This window comes from Eleutherodactylus coqui, chromosome 3 (assembly GCF_035609145.1).
Source record: "Eleutherodactylus coqui strain aEleCoq1 chromosome 3, aEleCoq1.hap1, whole genome shotgun sequence".
Classification (NCBI taxonomy): Eukaryota; Metazoa; Chordata; class Amphibia; order Anura; family Eleutherodactylidae; genus Eleutherodactylus; species Eleutherodactylus coqui.
This window is the reverse complement of record NC_089839.1, coordinates 288,007,110-288,030,666: the sequence shown is the minus strand read 5'-3', so window position 1 is coordinate 288,030,666 and position 23,557 is coordinate 288,007,110. Positions and strand designations below refer to the sequence as shown.

The following is a 23,557-nucleotide window of genomic DNA, read 5'->3' as shown; positions in this document are numbered from 1 at the left end:
AACTTAGATGAGCTTTGTCCAAACCCATTTATTTCGGTAGCATGGGCTGATAGGCTAATGTGTATAGAGGTGTCCTGACTTGTCCATGTAAATAGATGTCTGAGGAAAGAAGATAGTGGGATGTTGAATGTCAAGATCCCCTATCATTTGTTCTCATGGGATATATGCCGCAACCAGTGCCAGTGGCTGGTTTGCTTCTGCCTAGTGACTATACATGGACGCTCAGCCAAGCCATTTGCTCATGTATATAGGAGAGTCAGTTGGAATTGTTGTTGGCTGACAGCCTTCCATAGTGCATGGCTATAATGGTGGTCTAAAAGTTGAAATTGTGATAGCCAACTCATATACAGGAATCCTAAAATTCTTTTAATGTTCTTCAACAAGTTTTCAAAATTTGTCTGTCCTCGTGTACATGTCAATCTCATGACCCTACCCCTTATTCTTAAAGGTCTAACCAACCCTAAAAAAGTACTTTGCAACCCAAAAAATCCTGTTTGAAGGATTAGTGAACATCAAAGCACAATTTCTGATATGCTTCTGCAAGAAAGGCTAAAAGCTACCACTCTGCTGCATTACTTAGGCCATATCTATTAGATAAAACCCATCTGAAGCTGATGATTTTAAGACAATTCCTCAGCATTCTAATGTAATGGCCTCCTGAGAAGTCAGGGGAAAGATCATTCAGGAAAGGGGTCTGGCAACACCTTATTTCCCCATTTCCCAATGAAATACACATTGATACTAGGCTGGGTGAAGTGTATATCATCTTTGTCCACCTTTATCTTTTCTGTAGGGCATTAGGTGGCCATACACTTAGAGGAACTTTGTCCCAACCTGTTAATTTCTGCAGCGCTAGCTTACCATCTAATGTGTATGGTGGGGTCCAGACTCCCCATTATAGCAGATGTCTAGAGAAAGAAGGATCTAGCATGTTGGATGTCAAAATCTCACAAGAGATAAGCCACCACCAGTGGTGTCTGGCAATGGCTAGTTCTCTTATGCCTAGTGAAAGCACTGGCACACTTAGTCAAGCCTACTGTTCTTGTGCATAGGAGAGTCAGCTGGAATATCTGTCAGCTGACCGCCATCTATGGTGAATGGCCACCTATAATGGTGGTCTAAAAGGTGAGATTGTAATAACTAACTCATCTACAGGAATCTCCCAATCCTTTTAGTGTTCGTCAACAAGTTTCCAAAATTGTTTGTCAATGTATACTTGTAAATCCTATAACCTTATGCCTTTTAAAGAAACTATTCCACTAATTAGAAAACTCTTGAGTGTCGTTACTGAAGCGGTTAGATAAAGGTACCTTTACATGGACAAACGAGCATTCAGATAGTCGCTCACAACAGCCATTGAAGTGTAGGAATGGCAGTCGTTTGTTTGCTTTTACACAGAGTGATAATTGTTCATTAGTTGCTTGCTGAGACTTCCATGCAAACTCGTTTGCAAGTCATTCAATCACAAACGACTGTGACTTTACACCAGATGACTTTTGATTAGCCAGAGACTACTTATCGCTGGTCATCCTGTTGATGGTCATGCTTACATTGGACGATTATCATTTTAGTTGCCTTTGTTCAGTGATTACTTGGGTTATAAAGGTGTTACATGGTACTGCATTTGGACGGTCAGCACGCTCAATCTCGAAAGTTGACAACTCATTAGATAATTCTCAGGATCCTGCTTTTGTTGAAGGATCTACCAACAATCGAATATCTGTCAGACACCAATGGATGTCAGTAATCACAGGAACCACTGGTAAAAAGAAAGATTAGGCATGTTGGATTTTACCATTTCCTTTCCTTCCGCGGGAGATAAGCCGTTATCAGAGGTATCTGGCAGCGGCTTACTTCCCTTTTCCCATTGAAGGTCAACGTATGTTTGTTAAGATAGCCTGATTCTTTACAATATCATATACTACTATACATTGCACAATGCTACAATACCTGCACCAAAGGCAAAAAAGAAACTCTTGTCCCGGTTTTCTCTCAGAAGACCCATCACTCTTCTAGCCATCCTTTCATTCCTTTTATATATCAGCTCCTGTCTGAAGTATATATCTATTTCCTGGGCTGTGACCTGTTCATGTGGTGGTAAAGTGGTGTTGATAAAATTTGGGACCTGAAACATAAAAAGACAAAGGGAAATGCTGTTATCTTCAAATGCTATAAACAAGGACACCATTTATAGTAACATGTTGGAATATCAATATATATATAGATGGTAATGCCCATTGCGTTGGCTTAGAAGCTTACTGGGTTCCGACTTTTCATTGTGTTTAAAGGGTTTGTTCCAAGATATAAAGTTATCTCTTATCTTCAGTAATGGGGAATAACTTTGGATTGGCGAGGATCTGACAAATGGAAACCCCACTGAGCAAAGAACTGGGGTACCAAATGTCCCCATATGAATGGAGTAGAGAATGTACATGTGTGCCGCTGCTCCATGTATTTCAATGGTAGCAACGGCAATAGCCAAGCACAAGCAAGCGCTCAGCAATCTCTGGCTACTGACAATTAAATTAATGGAGCAAGGGCGCACATGCATGTCCGTCGCTCCATTCTCAGGATCGGTGGGGTCTCAGCGGTCAGGCAATCCCCAATCATAAAGTTATCCCCTAATCTGTGGATAGGGGATAACTTTATGGCTTGGGTTAACCCCTTTAAGGGGGTTTTACCATGAAATGTGGGATAGGTGATAAATGTGTGAACACTGGAGGCTCAGTTGCCGTGTTGAGCAAACCAAGCCAATAGAATCCTATTTCAGGTTGATCTATGCTAAAGGTTTGATTTTGGTAGAAACCCGAACCTGAGCTTTTAGCAAAATAGTAATCGAAATAGGCCTCTACTGATTTGGTTCATTCAACACTAGCCCTGAACACTGGTGTATACCTGTCTAATAGTCATGAAAACCCTGTATAACACTCTCATAGTGTTATACACCAGAGTTCATGGCTAGTGTTAAATGCTTTTATGGCTCTTGGACAGTTTTTCGACCTAGTTTTAGAGGCTTTGGCGAACTTCCAGTTTGGTTCGAACTAATTCCAGTTTGCAAAAGTTTGTCGAACCAGCCAAAACAAATTTTTCAGAGTTCAGATTTAGAGTAGAGCAGCAGCACAGATGTCTGACGCCCTCAACCAGGACCCTGGCTGTACAGAGTGATGGGTAATCATGTATCAGCATGCAAAAACACATTTCTAACAATTTAATTAAACTCTATGTGTACAGTGTACATGAGATGTGGAACTCAGTATGGGGAAACCAAGGATCAACTCAAAGTATCAAAATCAACTACTCTATAGAGATGAGCGAGCATACTCGCTAAGAGCAATTACTCGATCGAGCATTGCACTTAGCGAGTACCTGCCCGCTCGAGAGCAAAGATTCCGCTGCCGGCGGTGGGGAGGAACGGATGGGAGATCTCTCTCTCCCCCGCTCCCCCCTGCTCATGGCCGCAACTCACCTGTCACCCGCGCCGGCAGCCGAACCTTCTCTGCCGAGTGGGGAGATACTCGCTAAGGACAATGCTCGCTCGAGTAATTGTCCTTAGCGAGTATGCTCGCTCATCTCTACTACTCTATATGGTGGTAAAAAATTGAACTGAAGACATTTTTTAGTTTTTCTCTCTACATTGCAGCAGTCATAATTGTTTATTTCTATGTCACAGCTGTGGGAGGCCTTGTGATATGAGACTAAGTTTATTTTTTACATCTACTATTTCAATATATGTATATTTGTGCATTGAATGTCTATAAAAAAATATTCATTTTATTTAACGGGGTTGAAGTGATGATTCCTTTTAGCGCTGTTTTTTACTTTATCTATGTGATATAATTACTTTGAGTTTTCTTATATCTGACATACAGCTGAAATACTACATTGTAGACATAGTTATGACAGCTGTTACATAGCATTAGAATGCATTCCCGCACAATCCCAGTAAATAACAAGCTTTTGTATACTTATTATGCTTTTTGGCAATTACAGAAGAAATGTTAAGACTACATACATTATATGCAGTAATCATAGTACATCACTGCCACAGCACAATACATTGCATTCCAATCACTCCTATGGTTAGATGGTATTAGTTCAAGGAGTATAATTAGAGATGAGCGAGTATACTCGCTAAGGCACATTACTCGAGCGAGTAGTGCCTTAGCCGAGTATCTCCCCGCTCGTCTCTAAAGATTCGGGGGCCGGCGGGGGGCGGGGAGCGGCGGGGGAGAGCGGCGAGCAACGGAGGGGAGATCTCTCTCTCCCTCTCTTCCCCCCGCTTCCCACTGCAACTCACCTGTCACCCGCGCTGGTCCCCGAATCTTTAGAGACGAGCGGGGAGATACTCGGCTAAGGCACTACTCGCTCGAGTAATGTGCCTTAGCAAGTATACTCACTCATCTCTAGAGAGCACCAATATGGTGTAGAGAGTCATATAGGCTATGCAATGCTCCCTGGGAAAAAAAGATGCAAATAAGTGATGGAATACTGCCTCTACAACACAACCTATTGGAAGGTAGCTACTATATGTGTCAATATCTAATGTTTTAACAAGCCTGCTCTCAACAAGGAGAAAAATTACCTCCCCGGACTCACATTGATGGCATTTCACCTAGTCAACCAAGATCTTACTGTGTGTTGATGAAAAGCAAGACCCTCTAGTTTGGCTTCTTACAAGGTCAGATATTGATTCGTATGGTAGCTACACTCCAATAGTTGGCACTGCAGAGACATTATTCCATCATTCATTTGCATGCAGTAGCTTTTGCCCAGGTAATATTGTATGGCCTACAAGACTCCCTACACTCTTGTGGTGCTGCCCACAAGAAGAAACATTACCATCCCACCACCGAGGGTGGTACTTTTCCATCCCCTATTTGCGTACCTTTTTACCCCCAGAGAGCATAGTATGGTCTACATCCTGCATTGTGCAAGGGGTTGGACCCGATGACCGTGTAAGTCCTTTCCAACTCTACCATTCTATAATTCTATATAAGACTCCTTATGCCAACATGGCACCTTCCTCCAGGAGAAACCAATAACCTGTAAACCTGGAGATGGGTATATTTTCCTTCTGGAGAAGACACTAGATTTGCTTATATCCTTAGTCATGTTGGCGAGTCCTGTTGTAGGGTTGAGTGTTAACTCATAGGGAAGTCACTTTCCAATAGGTGGCAGTGTGGAGATACTTTTCCATCCCCTATTTGCATACTTTATTCCCAGGGAGCATTGCATGGCCTATATGATCCCCTAAGCCAACTTGGTGCTCTCCACAAGAAAAAAAAAACATTATCCCCCCAGATGGTGTTGAAATTGAAAGCATTTTCCTATAACACCCACATTACAGCCATCGTAGGAGCTTTTAAGGTGGACAGGAGACTAAATGCAGACATCAATAACCAACGCTTTACACTGACTTACTGCAGAACTGTCAAAACACTGAGGACAGAGCAGCGTGCAGACCTGAGCAATCTGTCTCTGCCCGGATTGTTTGATGTAAAAGGCCATTTCTTGCTGTTCCATAAAACAAACCCTAATTATGATGGATGGAGACATGTACAGAGCAGCTCGCAGTGCACCCGGGAAGGCCGGAACGTAAAAGGTAGCCATTCACTCTACCTAAACATCTGACAAGGAATGATCACAATCAGCACTCGTTATACCATGTATAGTGCAGCCAGCTTAAACATAGCATTACTTATGCTGCTTTGGTCAAAAAAGCCCTTCGGTGCCAGATGCCTTATAGCGAGACTATCCTTGTATATTTCTTCACATTCTTGCTGATTTGCACACTGACATTACAGATAAAATGTAAAATCACATCATACAAATTAAATATTTTCCGATCAGAAGAAATTACATTACATTCCGTCAGATACCACAGAGGACTTAACCCTTTCCAATCCACTGTCTGACAACTGAAGACATTATGATTTAAGGCTGTACAGCTCTAATCTTGGAAGACGTCCGTCGGGGTTCTCTTACTGTATATTGCCAGCCTCTCTGCTGTCAGAGCCTATCCAACGTGTCACCTCATGCAGTACTGGCTTTAGCCAGCAGATAGCGCTGTTGTATAACGGCAGAAAAAGAGTAAGCCCCCTAGGAAAACCAGGATACAAATTGGATTGGAAAGGGTTAAAGGGGTTGTCTCGAGGAAGCAGTGAATTTTTTTTTTGCCCAGTCCCCCTAATTAAGCATACATTACTAAGCCCCCCTGTAAATGACTTTTCTAGCTGGTTTGTACTTACAGTTCCAGCGTTTCAGCAACTTATAAAAATTTTCCCAAGATGGCCGCCGGCTCTTTTCTCGTCGCTTGCTGTAGCCTGACGTGCGCGCTCCCGAGACGCTACCAGCTGTGTCTCCCTGACAACCAGACGCCCCGCAGCCGCCGACCGGACCCCGGGATTGAACGCGGCCGACCACGGCACACAGTCACCCACCGCCAGGCAGCAGGTAACCGGCGCTAGGCCCCGGCCCCCCCGCGCTAGACCCCGGCTCCCCTGTGCTAGACCCTGACAACAGACGAAGGCCCCTCGGCCCAGCGGCAGTCCCCTCAAGACAGGTGAAGGTCCCGGGCCACAGCGGTAGGCCCGGGAGCCCAGCGGTAGGTTCCGGAGCCCAGCAGTAGGTTCCGGAGCCCAGCAGTAGGTTCCGGAGCCCAGCGCTAGGTTCCGGAGCCCAGCGCTAGGACACCCGGAGGGGCCCACGCCTGTTAGTGACACATCACCCCCGACCCATCACTTACCTGGGCGGCAGGGCGGCAGGGTGGCTTCTCGGGACAGCTGGAAGGCTGGGCGGCTTCTCGGGACGGCTGGGCGGCTTCTTGGGACAGCTGGGCGGCTTCTCGGGACAGCTGGGCGGCTCAAGTTTCTGCACCCCTCTCTAAGAGAGGATGGTACAGAATGGCCGCTCCAGCGCACTCCTGAGAAGTGACAGCTCTTCTGCGCATGCGCAGAAGAGCTGTAGCGGCTAGCAGGCTGAAGCGGCTCGTGCTCAGAGCAGAAGACCGGACTGCGCAAGCGCGTCTAAAAAAGCAAGCTGCCAGCGAATTTAGACAGAACCATGGAGACGAGGACGCTAGCAACGGAACAGGTAAGTGAATAACTTCTGTATGGCTCATAATTAATGCACAATGTACATTACAAAGTGCATTAATATGGCCATACAGAAGTGTATAGACCCACTTGATTTCGCGAGACAACCCCTTTAAAGCAACCAAAATGCTTTCCCGGGTATATCACCTGTAGCTGTTCTTCTCTGCCAAACCTCTAATTCGTTGGTTCTAGGGCCCAATTTTGACTATCCAAGATGGCTGAAGCTATCTTCAAACTAGCTAATCCCCGCAGTGCATTGGTATTGTTAGACTACTATTAGACTATACTTGCTCTCTCATTGGCCAGAGCTACTCATTTGATCAGTGCTGCTGGCCAATAAGAGAGGAGTGCCAAAAGTGAATTAGGTAGACAGAAAATTGCTTGGATGGCCAAAAACCAGGACCAGAACCGGCAGATTAGAGAGAGGCAGCAGAGGAGAAACACTGCAGATAATATACCCCCCTCTTCTTTTAGCAGGACAACATTTTGTCCCAAAACCGGAGGTTTATTTTAAGGCCACAGTCACACGGGGCGGATTCCCGACGGAAATGTCGTGGTTTGGCAGCAGCGAAAAACCGTGACATTTCTGCCGGGAGAACCGCCATGGCAGCTTTGAAGAGGCCCGGCCGCTCGCTCTAACGCTGCGGCCGGCGCTCCCATAGAGGAGAGCGCGGCTGCAGATGAAAAAAAAAAATAGACATGCTGCTGTCGGCAAATCCACGCCGCAGCAGCGGCTTCTGCCGGCTTAGCCGCAGCAGATTTGCCGTTCCACGTGGACGAGATTTCTGAAAAATAATAATAACTGATTTCTGAAAAATCTCGTCCACTTGGCTGGCTAATCCTGGGATTAGCTGCCGTATGCAAATTTGCCGCGGCGAAATTCCGCGGCAAATCCGCCCTGTGTGAACCCAGCCTAAGTGTTTTTTACTTGATGTGATCATGAAAAGCAATGTAGTATTTTATAGCAGAGGTTTCCAAGCTGTGATCCAGCTGTTGCAAAACTACAACTCCCAGAATGACCTGCAGCTGTCAGGATATATTAGGTGTAGTCATCATTGCAGTCTCGGGTTATTCCCCAAGTATTGCGAGATGTAGGCAGCAAAGCCCTTAGATCAGTGAGGATTAGAGATGAGCGAACCTACTCGGCCACGCCCCTTTTTCGCCCGAGCACCGCGATTTTCGAGTACTTCCATACTCGCGCAAAAAGATTCGGGGGGCGCCGTGGGTGAGTGGGGGGTTGCAGTGGGGAGTGGGGGGGGGGCAGAGGGAGAGAGAGAGGGCTCCCCCCTGTTCCCCGCTGCTACCCACCGCCCCCCGGCGTCCCCCGAATCTTTTCACCCGAGTACGGAAGTACTCGAAAATCGCAGTGCTCGATCGAGTAATTACTCGAAACGAGTACGTTCACTCATCTCTAGTGAGGATCAATCATGCTCCAGGAGATGGATGCTGAACGCGTGGACTAACAATATGATCATACATCGCATGACCAGAAGCAATGATGGATGCAAAACAAAAAGCTATTATTGCAATTGCTTTGTCCATTAACAGCAACAATATTAATATGCTAATGAGTAGTGATGACAATTTGATCATCACTGCCTTATTCATTACATGTGTACAATATATCTTTTCCACTGGATACAACCACATCTGTGATTTTCCTTCCACCCCACAAATTTCTCAAGCACGACAAGCATATTCTCAGTGTTCTTGGTCAAGTGTGACCCGGTAATAACGAATAGCCCCAGTGTGTGTTGTAGAGATACTCAATGCAATGATCGTTGGAGCATGGTTGCCACGCTCTGAGCATGCTCGGAGTGCAATGATGATTACGCCTACTGAGACCTTTAAATTTGCAACACTGGAGAGTCATATGAAAATATTCAGGACACTCCCTCGCTGTAGTGATCATTTCAGCAGAACCGCAGTAGGTCTTGGTCTTGCAGACACTAGAACGTGAGGGTTTTATGACCTATTATATTATTGCATTACAGATGTAGCTTAGCTGAGTGCTTACGTTATTCTAATCTAGGTTTCTAATGTGGTGCAGATCTGCCAAACCAAATCATGCTAAAGACGTTGCCATGTCTTAATGACATTGGCTGGCTGTTTGGGGTCGTCGTCCCGCGGAATTAATTTAGAGCCAAGCGGACACCTTCTATTTTTGAAAAAATTCTTACTTAGAAGCATTTTTTCTCACCTGCATAATAATGACTGTCAAGACTATTTTTAAGATATGAAATATAGTGGTTCAATCAGAGGCGTAACTTGAAGCTCCCGGGCCCCAATGCAAAACCTGTAACGGGGCCCCCAACTATAATGCTTTACTCATAGTACTGGGTTCCCTATATGGAGAAGAGAGGCCTTATGGGCCCCCTAAGGCTCATGGGCCCGGGTGCAACCGCAACCCCTGCATCCTCTATAGTTACGCCCCTGGGTTCAATATCAGATTGGCTTCACAACCATGGCGGTTTGAATTGGGTTCCAATTTTCAGGAATAACCACCCGGATGGCCTCTCTCATGTAAAAGCAATGAAAATAAAAAGGAAATACATTGCACCATTCTTGAATGACATGAAGAGGAAAGCAAGTGAACCAGGACCAGGTGGGCACCCATTCTGACGGTTGTTTATTAAAATCCCCTTTCTTCAACCCACTGGCGTAACTATAGAGGATGCAGGGGATGCGGTTGCACCCAGGGACAGGAGCCTTTGGGGCCCATAAGGCCTCTCTTCTCCATATAGGGAGCCCAGTATTATGAATAAAACATTATAGTTGGGGGCCCTGTTACAGGTTTTGCATTGGGGCCCAGGAGCTTCAAGTTACACCTCTACTTCAACCCTTGAGATTTATAGTATAGAGAAGGCAAAGTTCTTTGGGAACTAAAGTAGTAACGAGAATCAGTTCAGAAGTGTCTGTTTCGATAGAGATATCGAAAGTTCCTCTTGGATGTCCATTAAGGTAAGACAGATGATGATTCAGTCCTGCAGTGCCGCCTATGGTATTATAACCAAGCTTCAGCTGTTTGACGCCTGTTGCATTAATCATCCGAACTTCTTGCAGCTCAATCCTCCTTCTCAAAGGCTTGACATTCGCCATGATTCACTGCAGCAAGACAGCTGTTGTTACACTGATTTATTTAGCCATTTGCCTCCTTAACGACCAGACACAGATCAGGAACTCAAGACACAGTCCAAGGCAATTAACAGGCTATTAACCATAGTCACAGCTTGAAGCTGCACTCTAAGACATGGAGTCAGGACCGCGCAGAACTCCCTGAAGTGCTTAGTGCTTGACACGCCAACTTTCCACTTTCATTGCTTCGAAAAAAAAAAATTACAAAATGATGGTTGAGGTCATAAATTTAATCTTAGGCCATAATTAATTGAAATGTACAAGACTGAGCGAAATCCCACCTATTAATCAGCTAATGTTTGAGGTAAGGCTGCATTTAATCTACTTTTACAAATGCCTGTACTCATAGACCTGCAGAAAAAAAGGAATTGCCAAAAATTATTTCATTTTTTGGAACAGAAACTATAATTAAAGGGGTTGTCTGATATAAAAAATACTATTTTCAAACAGACTGTGCCCAATGCAAGAACCAAGAGTGTCTACAAAGATACTCTCTTCCCCTAGATGACTTGGCATGACCATAAAGTACACGGACAGTCCATTGCAGGGGCGTAACTATAGGGGATGCAGGGGATGCGGTTGCACCCGGGCTCAGGAGCCCTAGGGGGCCCATAAGGCCTCTCTTCTCCATATAGGGAGCCCAGTACTATGAATAAAGCATTATAGTTGGGGGCCCTGTTACAGGTTTTGCATCGGGGCCCGGGAGCTTCAAGTTACACCTCGGGTCCATTGGTTTTAATTAGAACTGTGTAATGCTCCACTTCTCCTGCAAAGGTGCTTTGGGGGAATTGAGACATCAGTTACTTAATTTCAGCTCACTGAAACAAAACTACTAGTAATCGACTTCTTGCTCAAAGTAAACAGGCAGTGGTTCATCTCTGAACGATTGCCTGTTCACAGTAAATATAGGTGGATGGAAGAGACCTCCAGCGTGCTCTGCCTTCATTCACTGAACGTTGCTCCTGTGTGAAAGCAGAGGAGCGACGGTCATTGGGACAACTGTGAGTTGCCACGTTGCCAGACAGTCATCTCATGTCAAAGTACCCTAAGCTGTTACTAGGCACCTTTGGTGCCAACTCATCTGCCCAAGAACAAAAGCATCGGTCCTGTTAATATCCAACTGCCTGATTCTTGTCTTCCATGGCATCTGCTGTCGAAGGAACAACCGGAGGACCCCCATACAAATTAGATGGTTGGCTTGTTTCACTGAAATTGGTGGAGTCGAATCCCATTAGGGCACTTTTACACATTAGAACTATTGAGTACTTAAGCGGACGATGACTCTCCTAACAATTATCGCTGCTTTGCTTTTACACATGAGCAATAATTGTTCTCTGAATGAAGGCAGAGCCCCCTGGAGGTCTCTTCGAGTCGACCGCCTCCATTCAGAGTAAACAGGAAGTTGTTCACAAATGAATGACTGCCTGTTCACACGGCTCGACAGCCACTTGATTTTTAGGTGAGCTGAAAACCAAGCGGCTCTGACAAGTGAGCGATTCTCATTCACTTGCCCTCTCAGGTGCCATGTTTACACAGGACGACAGTTCCTCGTAGCCTCTCTTTAGTGCAATTATCGGCCCGTGTCTAAGTATCCTTAAGCTAATGTATACGGTCAGCTTGAGGTCTCTTTCATCTTTGACTTTTGAATATTCACCCCATAGAGATTGCTATGTTTTTTTCCCCAAAGTTTACCATGCCTAATCTCATTTTCATAGTGCTTATCTCACAGTTTCCCCTCATTGACTTCAATACACCATCTTCACGAGTGGGAATAATTATACTGATAAAATAATGACAATGGTCAATGTCTGTGGACAAGACATCCACACCGATTCTCTGGAGGAGTCAAAAAGGTCTTCAGTTTTGTTAGGGTAGTAATACATATTAGGTGTATATTGGTGCAGTGTCCCGTAGGGTGACCCCGGACACATGGCATACGCTGAGGAGCTGGGAGGGCAAGATGCTGGCTTGTCACAGCAGCACTTACCATGCTTCCTCCTGGAGGGATGCACATAGCCAAGCCCAGGGCAGCGCTGGGTCTCTTCCGGTCACCCCTGACATGGGGATGCCCAATAAATAGTAGGACAGGTGAAGGGGTTGTCATGGGGGACGCCACCATTCCGGCACCCACTGGCATGAACATTGGCGGAGAAATAAACGAGCCACAGACAGTAGTGCAGTACCTCAGGTACGCCGGGAATGGTCAAGGCCTGGATTAACTTTATTGGTTAACTTCAGCAGTATACAAGGCACAATTTGAAGAAATGACAGTGCAGGAAAATGAATAGACTAGACCAGTAGTACTTCTATACTGTGCCCCAGACTTCAGATCACCCGTGCGTGACAGACAAAAGGGTGTACCTCTATGTGGTGATCTAGACTTCAGACGGCCACATAGGAAAATATAAACTTAGATAGTACCTCTGCACTGGGTCTTCATATGCACGCACTCACGGTTGCTCTCGCTCTGCTCAGGTGGGGCTCACTCCTTTCTCATTACATGCACATCCAATCGGGGAAACCTCTCCTCCTCTTCCATGCTTCACTACATGAAGGCTGGAGGTGCCCCCATGTAGCTGTACCTCCTGACTACCACTCCTGAAGACATGTAACTCCATTTCCCACTCTCAAGTGCTCGCATTTATAATCTCAATTATACAACGTGACAGGACAGAAATAGTTACATTTACAGACAGTCAGCTCACACTTTGCAGACATTAACCTCTATTTGCTGCAGCTGTGCAATACACATAACAGAATGACAAGACAGTTTTGCACAGAGCATCTACATAAGACATACATGTATGACATTATGGAGAGGGCCAGGAAAGCATGCACTGGGCCACTACATTGGCCAATCATCCAAGGGGGCTATTGGATTTCTTTGGCCAAATCCTTTTGTTCTTGAGGAGATAAGCTGTTGGAAGAAGTGTCTAGTGGCAACTTTCTAACCTCTCAGCATTCAGAATACAAGTACAGATAGCAGAGAGGGTCTGCCATCTGGGATCCATGCCGATTAGCTGTTAGCTGGCCCTTTGTGCTAATTTCTGCAGGAAGCACAGCTCTATTCTTACTGCACTGGCCAAGTTTAGTATTGCGGGCCAAGTTCCCATTCCCTTCAATGCTATAATACCAAGCCCAGCCACTGCAGTGGGAATGAAGCTGTCTGCTTCCTGCAGAAATCAACTCTGTGCATGAGCACAAAGACACAGCTTACCATAGATTGTTGGGGGGTCCCAGACAGTGGACTCTCGCCAATCTACTATAGATGGCATAATCCTGAAAATAGGCCATCAATAGTTTACAATTACACAACCCCTTTAAGTACAGAAGGCACATGACATGACTAGGGGGGGTAATACATAGTAGACTTCTAGATAGAAGATCAGTAGGATATACATACAAATATTGTAAATGGATGACCAAAAATAGTTTCCATAGTTTCCAATATGGCTGACTATGGCTGCAACACAGCAAAAACGTCTGTAAAATGAAATATCCTCAAAGAGAAGGGAACGTATACCAGCATATGTACGTTTTATTTGGATGAGAAGGCTTAGAAGTCAAGTTTTTCCTAAAGATACATTGCATGGTATGGTATGTGCATCAGATGGGTGAATGATGATACATTCTTACATCCCATTAAGGATGACGATCTCTAATGCTCAGAGCCTACCATTTACATACTTCCCTTTATCCCAAATAAAACCAAGATGTTACAAACAGATGGGCCCAACCCAAGTGAGCACCAGCTGCATTTTTATCTTCATATATATATATTTTCATTGCATTCTTCCTACAATTTCCCCACATATAAAATACCTCGGCAGCTGTTTCGCTCTACACTTATCAGATAGTCTCCCATGCTTTTTATCTTTCATCTGACAGAGAACATCCCAGATCACGGAGCCCGTGTCTCTGAATCTTTTTATGGAGAGAGGAAAAACATTTACTTCCAAATCAAACCCTCTTTATCACTCATGTGCATTTTTAAAGGATTTCAACAAAGGATTACTACAATATCCATAACCATTTCTGCATACCATAAAGATATCTCCTTCAGTCTACTTGGTTGCATTCCAAAAATCCATTTCTTCAACTTCATTTAATTTGAAATTTAGTTTACGATTGAAAAATGGACCAAAGTGATAAGAAACATCTTTAAAGAGTTTGTCTCGTGAAGACAACTCAGTCCGTACACCCTATTAAGGCATATGGACATCATAGAGAGGCGTGCCCAACTCGGAACGCTTTCTATAAGTCAAAATGGAGTGGCTCCTGTTTTGGAGACTCAAACGGTCCATGTGTAAGGGGGTTGTGTGTTCATGATGTGGAAGTATTCATGTTATTAGCACTTCTAATTGTAAATCTTAGATTGTTGTTATGGTTGCGATTAGAGATGAGCGGAAGTACTCGTTTAGGGCTGTTTTCACTCGAGCACCGCTTTTTCTGAGTAACTGACTACTCGGACAAAAAGATTCGGGGGGCGCCGGGGGTTGCAGTGGGAAGTTCCCCACTGCTACCCCCCGCTCCACCACGCCGCCCCTCCCCGAATCTTTTCGTCTGAGTAGTCAGTTACTCGAAAAAAGTGGTGCTCGAGTGAAAAAACGCCCTAAACGAGTACTTTCGCTCATCTCTAGTTGCGATGTTCCCTTTAGGGCTTCTTCAGACAATCGTTACAATCACGGCAGTAAAACGGGATGGAATGAAACCAATGATTTCAATGGTTTACTTTTGCCTAGCAGGATTCAGGAAGTGATAATTAGCCCTGAGTATCTGCGGGCCGGAGGTTGGCTGAACTAAAGGAATGCAAAAGGGAGGGAAGGGACTTGTTATTTGTATAGCGCCAACTTATTCCGCAGCGCTTTCAGGTATTTTTTTTATTACCCCCCCCCCACCACCACCACCACCAAGCTGGGTACTCATTTTACTGACCTCGGAAGGATGGAAGTTTGAGTTAACCTTGAGCCGGCTACCTGAACCAAGTGGGGATTGAAACCGCAACCTTCAGGTCGTGAACCAGAGCTTAAGACTATATTCTGCTGCCTTAACATGCTAAGTGTGGGGTAGGAATGTTGCCAAGCTGAGCTTGTAATACACATGGCAAACAAAGGCTACACCTGAGACTGACGTGGATTAGAAGCTTCATTGGATGCAGATCTCTGAACTTGTCGGGTTTGGCTGTTCAGGTGTTGCAGCCGTTCTGAGGCCTGCAGCGGGCTTGCAGGCCAGACCAGGTTTTGGGTGTGTCATTGCTTCTCCTGGAGCTGAGGGGCATGATAGTTGCAGGAGTAACATCAGTCAGCACCTGGTGCTGAGTAGCTTGGCTCATATTTAAACTGTGCTAGCATTGACCCCTGTGCTGGTCAATGCTTCAGTTGCGGCTGGACAGCGACGGAGGAACACATCCTGGCTGGAGCTCCTCTACTCCAGCTAAGTCCTTTTCTGCTTTATTTGGTTATTTGTTTTTCCTTTCTTTGGTGCTAGGGCTCCCTCACAGGGACTTGACAGAGGCCTAGGCACGCGTGCGGGCTCGCACTTTTCAGAGCGATCGGTCCGCCGTGTAGGCAGGGCCCCCTCCCGGGTTAGGAGACTATAGAGAGAGAATTCCCCTTACTTTTATGTTTTCTTTGCACAGTAGTGCCTTTTGTTTGTATTATTGAGGTTGCATGGCCTGAGGACGCAACATCAGCAGTGTGTCACCTCTGTGACCCAGACCCACCTTGCGCATTAGTGCATGAACTAGGTTTGCTTTTTTCGGACTATTCAAACTCTGCTCTAGTGCATGCAAGTTTGCAAAAAAAAGCAGGAAGATAGGCGCTACCTTTTCTCGCGCAATATTATTAATAAGGTGCGGGAATCCCAATAGTGGAAATGAAACCATTGAAATCAATGGTTTTTTTTCATCCTGTTATGCGGCTGTGATAATGGGGCTAAAACACTCCCATCTGTTTCAGCCCTAAGGCCTAATGCCCACGGCCGGGTCAGGTTCCGACTGCGAAATCTCACAGCGGAATCAGACCTGGTGCCCAGCCACAGACACATACTTACCTGTCCAGATCCGCCACAAGTGTCTTGACTGGCAAGCCAGGACGCATGCAGGGCATGACGAACCGGCGATGACGCGGGTCCTAGGCGATTTCAAAATTGACATTTTGGAATTGCCGCAGATCGGACGGCTTCCATTGAATGCAATGAAAGCCGTCCGCATCAAATAGAGCAGGCTGCGATTTTCCCCCGCGAGCAGAAAAATGCAGTTGGTTTCCGCTCGTGGGCATGGTAGAATCTTTTTAAAATAGCATGCTATGGACGGACATTGCTGTGGAATTCGCAGTAGCCATCTGGCCGCGAATTCCGCGGCGAAAATCCGTCCGTGGGTATTGGGCCTAAGAGTGACGGAATGTTTTCTCGTACTGTCTGACCGATCACTACACCACTGGAGGTGCCATATATGTGGGGCAACCTGGCATGGGGGTGAATCCCTCAGCCTCTAGGAACTGTACCCATGTTCTGATAGCTGCTCTCCCCATTTCCATCAATTGCCACCCAGCCCACTCATCACTGCACAAGCATTACATGGACAACCATTCCTTTGAATGTCTGCCATGTACTATTACATTTCATAAAGGAGAGAGGAAGCCAGCTTCTAGGGGCCAAGGAAATACCTGCCTGGTCAGGCGTGCATGCATGTCGTGCCAACCACGGCACAATTCCTGTACTTGAGAATGATCCAACATGCAGATGGTACGTAAAAAATTCCAAACTTTGTTCAATGCGATTAAAAAACCTCCAACATATATTGCAGACAGACAAAAAAAGAGGTCAGCACGCCAAAGACAGAAACCCCTCCTTAGTTGTAGCTGTCTGTATAATAGTGCCCTTGTTATACAGACAGTTACGACTGAGGATGAGTTTCCGTCTGAAGTCTGTAAGCCGTCTTCAGTAAAGGTTTTTTAAATGCATGGAATAAAGTCTGGAATTTTTAGTCTACCATCTGCCGGCTGGATCACTCTTGAGTACAATATTGCATTCCTCTTGCAAAGGCTCCGGTCTTCCCCGGCAATATCAGCTAGGGTATCAGGAAGGTCGGGAGGGGTATCATCTCTCCTTAAGGAGAGCACCTGGAAGGTGTCTGAGAGCCTTATAAGGCCATCCATGCTCCTCTGGGAAATATGCAAATAATAAAGTTAGAACAATATATCTCTAGCTCCACCTATTGGAAGGCAGCATTTCTGCAAATCAATGTCAGACTTTTTATACAAGTCTTTATTACAACGAGCGGGACTTGGCATAGTAGCTTCTTCCTCAATAGGCTTGTCAGTGGTGAGTCAACCACTTTAAAGAAGCTGAAATTTATGGCTCATCTGTCATCTTTGGTCTTGGTCCATTGCTATGCCGTGCAGTCCCACGCTCTGTCTGTCCTCTAGACGTCTCTTCTCTCTGGATCCTGGCATTCACTCAGCCAGCGCCTCTCACATCCAGGGGCTCAGCCTCCCGCTGCCTCTTCCTCTTTGGCTGCAGTAGCTCCTCTGCAGGCTGTTGCACCTCTCCAGCAGCAGCTCCCAACAGCACGTCCTCTCACTAACACAGTCTATGCATTCTGTGGTGCAGCAGAAATTCCTTTTATAGTCCTGACATCATCTGGCTAGAAAGGTCCGAGGGAGCATTCTCAGTCCTGTTTGGAGCGGCCATGTTGGTGCTCCATTGTGAAACACAGTACACCCTTTAAGGTAGCCCCTCACACATCCTCAAAGAGTGCCATCCATCTCTAATAGGAGGGGCTAACCTCCAGGACACCCATCTATTGGGAGAAAGTGGGTCCAAGGACACATGTCCTCCAAGTAAAGTTTTGGAAGGTACAGACAGCTACCTGTCCTTTTAGTCTCCTCTTGTTTGCAGATCACTGGACCCCTTTTCTTCTAATAGGTGGGAGGCCCAAAGTAAAGCCACCTCCTATTAAATAGTATAACTGTAAATGTTGATGGTGCTAAAACCCTTAGTTCTGTCAAGGGTACACTATGGGTGAGACCCCATTAAGATTTTTGATATATCGGTCAGAGCAAAACACAGCTACAAGGAGAGTCTCTCACTTTGAAGGACTACAGAGAGCCCATTATTTTCAATGGAAGCTGTATAATGTAATGCTTCATTTGTCCTGTAGGGGCGCTGCAGGAAAACTGAATACTTACTGACTAATTTTGTCACAGCTTATATCTGATTGCTGGTGATGAATTTGTCATCCGGTGGCCCAGGTATTGATGTGAGACTATCAAATATGGAAAACTCCTTTAACACTAATTTATTTTGATCTTCCTTAAAGGGGTTCTGTCATTAAAAAAAAATCAATACTAACCTATTCCTCCACCCATCAGTCTTCTTACTGCATCTTCTCCCCACTGATCTTCTCCTGGGTCCCGCAGTCCCCTAGAACACCTCACCTCCAGCTGGCCGGACCTTCTTCTTCCTTTTATGGAGTATCCATTCTCAGCAATCTCCTTCCAGCAGGTCAGTGTAGTTTACATCACTAGTGACATAATGTTCACTGCCTAGCAGGGAATGCCGAGCTATTGCCAAGACTGCGCATGCACACAGTCTCGCCACGAGTGTTCATATGCTATTGTCGTTAGACAGCATGCATGCATAGTCTCGGCAATAGCTACGCATTCTCTGCTAGGCTGTAAATGCTACCTCCCTAGTGACGTAACCTACACTGACCTGCAGGAAGGAGACTCACGAGCATGGACGCTCCATAACAGGAAGAAGAGGATCCGGCCGGCTAGAGGGGAGGTAGCCTGGGAGAAGATCATCAAGGAGAAGATGAGGTAAGAAGGCTGCCTGGGGGGGGAATAGGTATTCATTTATTTTTTTTAATGATAGAATCCCTTTAAGTGTGTTGTATCAAAATCTAAAGTGATCAGCTGGCTTTGAGTGCTGGAACTCCCACTGATGCCCAAACAGGGTTCTTGACAGTACTCGAATAACTGGAGCGGAGAACGCTCTATTCTTTTACTTGACAGTGTCGGAAACTGCCAAGAGCATGTGTGCCACCACTCCATTGATTTCACATGTGCTGTCACTGAAATGAATGGTGCAGTGGAGCGCATGTGAGTCCTCTGCTCCATTCATGCGAGCACCATTGGTCCTTGCATATCAAGACCGGTAGCGATCCCAGCAGTCGGACCCCCACCAATGACAAAGTTATCTCTATCTTGTTTATAGTGTTTATATCCTGTTTGGTACAACCCCTTTAATGCCAACAACTCATTTGTTTAAGTGGGTAGATCTGAGAACCAGAACCCCGTAGGGCTCATTCACATGGGCATATGCAATGTGATCTGTAAAAATACAGTTTTTACTGCATATATGTGCGTGTTATATGTGTTTTAGCTGCGTATGTGCAACCCCCCCCCCCCCCAAGAAAACCCAAGTGACATCAGTTTTGTCCCAATCCACAAAATAAATGGTGTTGAAGAAAAAAATGAACACAGTGAACACGGATGCTAATGGATATTTCCTGCCTTATTTTCCGCAACCGTAGACTTTAATGACCAATTTTGGTCCTTGAACAAAGACTAAAGTAGTACATGCTGCAATTTTTTACATGTAACATCAGTCCCGCGCGTCTAATTACACCAATTTAATTCACTGGGTCCGTGTGCCTCCCATATTCAGTCAGTCAAATACATGAACTCAAGACGGACAGAAAATACATTCGTTCAAACGACCGCAGATGAGCGATAATTGTTGTGTCCAAATGCAGCCATCATGCACATTTTTTCTGAACAATGATTTTAAAGTGAGCTTAAAATCCATTGTTCAGCTGCAAAGAGATAACGAATCTCTCAACAGACCGCATGCTGTGTTCTCAGCAGGAACTGGAAGCATACATTGTATTTTGCAAGCAGCCCTGATGAAAACAATGCAGCTTTGTGCAGAGCCCAGCCCACACCTCTGCAAATAGCTCTCGAACGCCCTTTTACATGCAACTGAAGATGATAAAGTGTTAATGGACATTAGTGTCCATTAACACTTTACGCAAAATGATCGCTAAAACTTTCAATCTTTTAATCGCTTAAAGATTATCTTTGCATGTAAAAGGGCCTTTAGTACAGAGTCTAAAAGAGATTGTTTTAATGACACACACACAGAACAAAGCTTCTGTACGAGGACTGGTTTAAAATAATGAAATTCTGGGTATTTCTGTACAACATTCCTCAACACTGTGCGAATATTTCACCAAATAACAAACGGGACAGCCTGTGATACCGCTGCAAATTAAAACGCATTTCATAGATTAAATGCTCACTGTGTTCCAATTTGTTGTAAAGTGGTTGCACATGTGGCACAGATTTGCGTGAAGGCATGTGGACTGACTTGCCCAGAAATGTGTGTTTTTTTTAAAAGGGCATCTTAATCAGTAACATAAAGACATGGGGCAACCTCATTTCTACTACTACAGTTAAAGAAGGTTACAATGCTTGTTCATCGGCCATTGTTCCTGGACAAGAAAGAAATAGACCCTGTGATCCTGCAAATCTATAGAATTCTACAAGTGCCTAAAGGTTTGTAATACTGTTGAGCAAACTGAACCAGTAGAACCGTTTTGGGTCGAATTTTGCTAAAATCTCAGTCCGGCACGAACCCGAACCAAGCTTTTAGTAAAGTTCTACCAGCTTGTCTTGCTCAACACTAGTCCTGAAGACTGGTGTATAAGACCGCCTGCACATGGCCGGGTTGGATCACGCTGCGACCCGTGCCCTGGTATTGACTTTATACTCACCCGGCCGGCGTCTTCTCTCTCTGCACTGCGATGTGCCGGCTGGCGCACAGCCGCACATGCTCAGTGCAGAGCCAGCGCGTGACCAGTGACGTTTCTGTGCGGGCCTCTGCGAGCCTCGCAAAGAAATAGGACATGCCACGAGATTTCACGCAGTCAAATCGCGGCTGTCTGCATAGGATTACATTATCTAATGCAATCCTATGGCAGCATGCACGGACGGAAACTCTGCGGGAAATCTCATCGTGGAATTTCCACCAGTGTGCAGGAGGCCTAACACTGTCGAAGAGCCATAAAAGCACTGTATAACAGTCTCAGTGTGCTATACAAGGCTTTTATGGCTCTTAGATAGTGTTCTACACCAGTTTTAGGGGGTTTGGTGAACGTACAATTTGCTTCAAACTAATTGGAACCCTACAAAACTTTTTGGGAAAAGTTTGGTGAACCAACCGAACTGAACTTTTCAAAAGTTCGCTCGTCGCTAGTCTGTAATATGGACCCATGCAGACTGCGCGCCATCGTAGAGTACCGTGTACATGATGTGCGAGGGAGCCACATGTCAGAATATGTCATGTCTCCATATGTCAGTCCATACATATAATTCTCAAGGGATGATGCAGACATGACAACTCACGCCATTTTACAGGGAGTCACCCTATTTTCAGCCTCCCTCCCTATGATATATGGCTTTCCCCCTGTTTCCAGGGAGAGAGGCCAAAAAGAGGGCGCAGGTGCAAAAAACCCATAAAATTAACCAATGTCTATGGGATGAATCCAATAACTAGGGCCTGTATGATAATCCTCCTCCCCGAATGGAGCAGGAAAGCAGAACCCTTGGGGGCAGGTGTGAAACCACCCAAACTTTACTTAGACTGGCAAGTGAAACGTTGCTCTTAGTAAATATGCCCTATTCTTCCCGGCTTTGAAAACTCTGGATGAAGGTCTCCTGTATAGACCTGATCCTCCTTTCAACCTAGTATCTGGGACACAAATATAAGGGGTGCAGAAGTAGCAGTTGCTCCCAGGCGCTGGTATCTGGGGAAACCCAAACACCTCTCTACCATGGTAGGTAGGGGGCAGAGGCGTAACTTGAAGCTCCTGGGCCCCAATGCAAAACCTGTAACAGGGCCCCCAACTATAATGCTTTATTCATAGTACTGGGCTCCCTATATGGAGAAGAGAGGCCTTATGGGCCCCCTAAGGCTCCTGGGCCCGGGTGCAACCGCATCCCCTGCATCCTCTATAGTTACGCCAGTGGTAGGGGGCCAAGTTATAGATTTTGCATTGGAGCCCAGAAGATTCAAGTTACTCTTCGACAACCGTTTCTGCTTTTTCTATCTTAACGGAGTTGACATTCCTTCCTAACCCTTGTCCCGATCCTGCTTCTTATTTTGCTACAAAATGACAGAAGACTATACATGATGACAAGATGATCCCTTTTCCTTACAAGGCTATCATCCATCTTTAATAAATGGACTAGGGCCGTCTCCTTCTATCTCTTTATCACTATTGGGTCTCGACCATCTGATTCTCATTTCGTCTTTCATTTACTGAGGATCATGGTATTGTTGCAGTCCTGCCCAGAACATCTGCTTCTCAGATTCCAGAATTCTGCTTTCACTTTAAGTTCTCTTAAGAGCCGGATAACTTCTTAGCTACAACATATTTTGACATGAGATTCCACCATTATTAGTGTATTTCTTCTTTTTTAATTTTTTGTAGTCATAATTTGTGAGAATTAGTTTTGCGATGACATCCGTCGTAATTCATCTTGACAGATATGACTCATTTATTATATTGCTTTAATACAACAATGCTTTTTTCAAAATCAAAGTAATTGTTTCTGTCTTCAGAAGTTTCTTAAAGAGGGCGTACTCTTCGGACAACCCCCCCCCCCCCTTTCTGCTTTCTTTTAGGCCATACGGAGTTATAAAGGAAAGGGAATTATGGATTATAACCCACTTTTAAACCAATGTGAAGAATGGCCCAACAAAGTGACTAGAGGGACAGGGTGTCTGTGAATTACATTGGATGCTCTTTGGTTTCTTTAATGGGGTGGTTTGGGACTTTTACTATTTATGACCTATCCTCAGGATGGGTTATCAATAGTTCATCAGTGGGAATCCGCTGCTTGGGATCCCTGCCGATCAGCTGATCGTTGGGCTCGCTATCAGTGCAGGCAGCGGTGGAAGCAGATGGCGCTGTCTGCATTGCAGTGGCCTGGTTTGGTATTGCAGGCATAGTTCCCATTGAATTCAATGGGAACTGTGCCTGCAGGCCCAAAATTGGCCCCTGCAATGCAGACAGCGCCATCTGCTTCCAGTGCTGTCCGTACAATAGAGGACTCTCATTTAATATCTCCACTAAATAGACAAAATGAAGAATGGGTACAAAATGTGTTCTTTTTCTTTCGAGAGGATACCGCTATTCCCTGCATTACAAGGACAACCCACTAGATTGGAGAAGCGCAGTATTATACTTTATTTCACCCTGTGGTGGAGCTGCAAAGTAATACAACACTTGTTACCAGGTTCCTCCGCAGGTTATAGCT

The 23,557-nt window shown here is 45.3% G+C and overlaps 1 protein-coding gene across 1 annotated transcript in view; it reads right to left on the bottom strand.

The window, feature by feature from the left end:
* TRABD2B (TraB domain containing 2B) overlaps positions 1 to 23,557 on the bottom strand; it is a 295,708-nt gene that overhangs the window by 146,798 nt on the left and 125,353 nt on the right. Inside the window, exon 4 of the mRNA XM_066597625.1 lies at positions 1,951 to 2,125. Coding sequence (XP_066453722.1) covers positions 1,951 to 2,125 — 175 coding nt within the window. The remainder of the gene's footprint in view (positions 1 to 1,950; positions 2,126 to 23,557) is intronic.